This window comes from Hipposideros armiger, unplaced genomic scaffold (assembly GCF_001890085.2).
Source record: "Hipposideros armiger isolate ML-2016 unplaced genomic scaffold, ASM189008v1 scaffold_123, whole genome shotgun sequence".
NCBI classification, from domain to species: Eukaryota; Metazoa; Chordata; class Mammalia; order Chiroptera; family Hipposideridae; genus Hipposideros; species Hipposideros armiger.
Window position 1 is genome coordinate 3,458,593 of NW_017731473.1, and position 5,257 is coordinate 3,463,849.

The 5,257-nt window shown below is 39.9% G+C and overlaps 1 protein-coding gene across 1 annotated transcript in view; it reads right to left on the reverse strand.

Moving 5' to 3' along the window:
- Positions 1–4,050, reverse strand: part of LOC109385725 (N-acetyllactosaminide alpha-1,3-galactosyltransferase-like) — a 20,757-nt gene extending 16,707 nt beyond the window's left edge. Inside the window, exon 1 of the mRNA XM_019648241.1 lies at positions 3,954–4,050. Coding sequence (XP_019503786.1) covers positions 3,954–4,050 — 97 coding nt within the window. The remainder of the gene's footprint in view (positions 1–3,953) is intronic.
- Positions 4,051–5,257: the final 1,207 nt, after the last annotated feature.

Sequence of the window (5,257 nt, forward strand, 5' to 3'; positions counted from 1 at the left end):
TCTCCTAGGCCCCCTATTTGATCAATCGACACTCTTCTGGGCTTCGAGTTTTTATATGCAACTAGATTTCTCCCAGGAGTGTGAGGCTCATATATTCAACTGTGTTCTGAAGTTATCTACCTGAATTTTGCGCAGACATCACAAAATGAGGATATTTGATGTCAAAGTCATCATCTCTTCCCCAAACTAGGTCCTCTTCATATGTTGCCTTATCTCCTTGGATCCACTTGGATTGGCAAGGCAGAAATATGAGAGTCGGTCTGCACTCAGAGCGCTCCCTAAATCCCAGCATCAGGTCTATCATTAAACCCTGCTGGTTTTTACCTCCAAAACATCTCTCGAATCCATCCCCTATCTCCATTCCCTGCCACCACATGACTTCAAGTCACCATCACCTCTTGTCTGGGCTAACGCAATAGCCTGCTAACTGGTCTCACTGTACACTTAAAAGAAAAAAAAAAGACTTTTTAGTATGAAAATTTTGAAAGGTACACAAATGTAAAGAGACTAATATAATGAACCTCCATATTCCCATGCCCCACAATTAGCAATGTGTTACCCTCTCTGCCTGTCCTTGCATTGCTGGTTTTCACCCCATTCTCCATATTTCCATTCTGCTTCCAGTATCATATTTCTGAAGCTCCAGTGTTGTCATGTCACTATTCTGTTTAACAGTGTTCAGTGGTTTCCCGTTGTCCTAGGATCATATCCACGTTCCTTATATGGCCATAATATGCTGCATGATCCGACCCTTCACGCTGTTCCAGCCACATCCCTACCTGACCCCACACTTATAATTCTCCAGGCACACTGACCTTTTTTTCGTTTTCCTAAACACGCCACAACTTCAACCTGCTAATTCCCACGTAGCCTTTGGGTCTCATGTTAAATATCCCTTCCTAAGGGAAGTATTTCCTAATCTGCTAGGTGAGGTTAGATGCCTTTCATTAATAGCTAATATGCCAACTATAATGGAAAAAAATAACAATAAAAGGAACTACCAAACAACGAAAAAAAGCTGATACCTATGGAGTACATTCCTAAGTATTATCTCATTTAATCCACCCCTGTGAGATAGGTACTGTTATTTTTATTACCACCATTTTACTATTGTAGATGAAGAAACTAAGGCACAGAGAGTTTTTATTATCTTGTCCACAGTCACAGAGCAGGTGGGAAGACAAACAGTTGTGCCTGAGTCCTTCCTTTCCTTCCTTGCTATGCACTCTAATGACACCCTGGCGAGGACACCTTTGGAGAGCTGACCCTGGGCTGAGTTAACGAGGGGACTGGGCAGCTATGGGGCTGAGTCGTATGTCATAAGACTGCCTTTGTGCCTACGTACACAGATAAGAGTGACTGCAACGTCAGGGGTGGGGCTGAGATGTGGCATTCTACCCAGCACCCATTTCCATTGACAGTGAAGCCTTTGAATGACGAGCATTAGTATGATAAGGCTAAAGAGAGCTAATATTAATAATAGAACGATTGTTAGATTGTATCACATTGAATACATTTTGCCAGAAAACATTCGAATTCATTTCTTCTCCACTTTCTACTTCAGCAGGCTTTCTTGAATGTTCCCATCTTTGCTTAGGGGTTTCCCTGCTGTTTTCAGGTGCTTGAAAGTTACTGCCCCTCTGTTATACATGGCTATATATGGGGGAAACTTACTCTGCCCGGGACACGAAAACCTTCCTACATTACTTTCATGCATAGCGCAGCTCACCCAAGTATGGAGTCATGATATCAGTGGGCGTGTTGTAAACCACAGAACCATCAGAGAGAAAAGGCCCCTGAACACAAGGAGCATCGTAAGGGAAAGTTCCTTTCACTCACTGGGGGATCTCATGACTACAGGAGAAATTGGAGAACATATTATGATAGTGGATCTTACACAATCTTGGAGGAAGTTTTCCTTTCTGCACATATGCTGATGAGATAATATTGCAGATGGCAGGTGGTTAATACAATCCCCTGAGAGCCTTTTAGCCAAAACTGTATTCCTGTGCATTTGCCCAGAGCTTGAAAAAGACCCCCAGGTTCCTGGAGGCTGGCTTCTGGCTCCTGTAACATGTCCCCCTAACCAGTTGCCACTCCTCTATCAGAGACAGGACTCGGCCAGTCAGCTGTTTCTTTGACTCCTAGTATTCTGACCTGAAACGAATATCTCCAACACGTGTTTGTAAAACTGCTTTGGTTTACCCTGCCTGCAGGAACCAAGGACTTACAGGTACTCCCCTGTCCTCCAACTGGTTTTATCCTCAAAAAAGAGGTCATAGCATATGTGTGGATAAAGACTTACCAGCACCGATATAGCCTCTGTGGTTTCTTTGTGCTTAGGAAAAATAAAAAGCATTATATTACTTTTAAACTTATATGAGGGGTTTTCACATTTAAGATGACTGAAGTTACACTCCATCAATCCATTCATTGTAGTACCTAATATTACCAAATCTCTAATGAACACGTAACGTTATGGATGGAATGGTTGTGTTCCCCTCAGATTCCTATGTGGAAATCCTAACCCCCAGTGTGATGGTGTTAGGAGGTGAGGCCTTTGGGAGGCGATTAGGCCATGAGGGTGGAGCCCTCATGAATGGGGTTAGTGCCCTTAGAAAAGGGACCCCAGAGAGCTCCCTCACCCCTTCCACCATGTGAGGACACAGGGAGAGGATGGTTTTCTGTGACCCAGGAAGAGGCCTTCACCAGAACTTTATCTGCTGGTGCCGTGATCTTGGACTTGCCAGCCTCCAGAGCTGTGAGAAACAAATTTCTGTTGTTCATAAGCTACCCAGTGTATGGCATTCTGTTCTTTCAGCCTGAATAGACTAAGGTACATACTGTGTGCCAAGTACATGGTTGGTTGTAGAAATACAATAATGAACATGATAAAATTACTGAGGTGATTTGACTGATAAGCATCACTCATGCGATATGATATCAAATGATTGATAAAAATTACTCATGCTATATCTTAAAAAATAACTAATTCTTTGAGCTACAAATGAGAGAAGCTTACTTAATATAATTAAAACAATGAAATTTGCTAATTGCCGATGAGGTCTTTCTGCTTATCTCAAATATGTGGAGGGCAAATACCTTATATAGTGCCTAAAGTCACCAATATTAGACATGTTTCTTAAAGAAGATGTCACCTATTTAAAAATGGTAGTTTCTCTGTAATATTTGCTGACTTTACATTGCTGTAATTATACAATACCTGTCTTGGCAGCTGAACACTACTTCTTCTTACACATATAGGCCTACAAAAATTATGTTTACCTTTGATTCCATTGAAAACAAAGGATTTTTATGCTGAAGGCTATATTTATGCTGATATATTTAGATATCATTGGATATATTTAGGTATATTTGGATTGATACAGTAGGATGCTGATTTATTCAGGGGTTGAGCTTGTAACCTTTCTGACATAAACGGATCCTTACCAAACACCAGAATACAATATTCATTAATTTTTTAAAGTTACCTGAATTGATATTCTCTTTGTAAGGCCCATACACACAATAAAAACAATAACAATAGAATTGTTATTCTTTTGTATCTCATCCTTTACTGGAAGAAAAAAGAAACAGATAAAAATAGATTAAATATAAGTACAATGCATACAGTGTAAGCTGTGTTGAATCTTATCTCTCTATAACTTAAACTAGATGAGTTAATTAATAGATTTTAGTTAGGATTTAAGGCACCTCTGGTCTTTGGGTGTTGCTTTAAATGAAAATTGAGTTGAGTCACTGGAGAGAGACTGTTTATCTGAGCTATCTGCCCAAAGTTTTAGGATGTTAGCTGGTCTAAGCTCTGGCCTTGATACAAGAGATCTTATAAACTTCATTAATCTTTTCCAAAATACAAAGGGCTTTTTCCTGTAGAAAAGTTACATCACTTCCCCGCCTAACTCTTTCAGGGTGGGGTGTCAGAGGAAAAAAAAANGTAATTTTATGATTTGCATAATAATTTTCCAATACTTCTTCTTTGTAAGTGCCATGCCACACAACTGGAGCTGACCAGTTGGTAGTTGCATTCATAGATGCACTGTAATAAAGACATAAGAATTATGAACAAAATACCTTATAATAAAGCTGCAGTAAATATTACTTTTGTATGAAGCTTATGTCTGATTGCATTTCCTCACTCCTAACCCTAAACCTTGATGCTTATGATAAACTGCTTATCAGAATCAGCTTATCAGAAATGGCGAGATCATTATAAAAGTACAGTTACAGATTAGTTATACTGAGATTCCAAGATCTTTGAGGACAACAGTTGAAATGTCGCCTAAAGTCTGAAGTAACAGTTTCTCTTATGTTTGGACAAAATCTGCTGGTGTTAGGCTTTTTGACATTGACTATTTTGAGAGACCATATTTTGAATACTGAACTTCCCAGTTTTCATAATTTGAAATGCTTTCGGTGCTAATATTACTGAGTACTGTCAGAATCAACTTTGTCAGAACTCTGGAAGATAGCCAAAAATTTAGAGCCACCAAGCAAAAGTTAAATCAAGGAAAAGATGACTCTGCATGATAGGAGTAGGAAAGCTTTGTGGTATGTTAACTTAGCTTTGCACCAGCTCCCTCTCCCAGTACGGCAGTGGTATCAAAAACAGTAAATTATGTTCTCAGTCCGGGTGTCTGATTCTGGAGGGAGAATAGTGGATCTAATTCCCAAGGAATTGTGTTTGTCTGTGTTGACCTATCTATCTGCGAGTTTTCTGAAGGGCTGACTCACAGTGCTATCTTTTGTTTCACTTAATTCAGACTCTCAGAACAGAAACGTGGCTAAGTGCAGGGTGTTTCTTTAAAAAAAGAAACAAGCCCCTGCCACCTGGGGCAAAAGATTGCAGTTTGGAAAAAAAACTAGATATGATGAAAGCATGGGAGGAAAAGTTTGGAACAGAGTACTTTTAAAAGCAAGGACTTGCACAAGATGCTGTGTGTAACAAGGGATTGAGATATCCATGCATACGTTCAGGGCATGATGCATGCTCGGAAAACATCTGTGAAGACCCAGTGCTTTAATCTCTTGCTGATATTTAGGCTCAATGAAAGCAGGAAATGAAGGCTAAAGCAGAGTTATAATTAGCTGGACTAGATTGAAGGAGGGTCCAAATACAGAGCCAATCTTCAAAGACTGTGAGAGGTTTTTATTTTCCTTCTGTTCTTAAGTTTTCTTTTTCTTGTCTCCTCTCCATCCTCCTCTTCCTTCTCCTTCACTTCCCTCTTCTCTTTCTGCT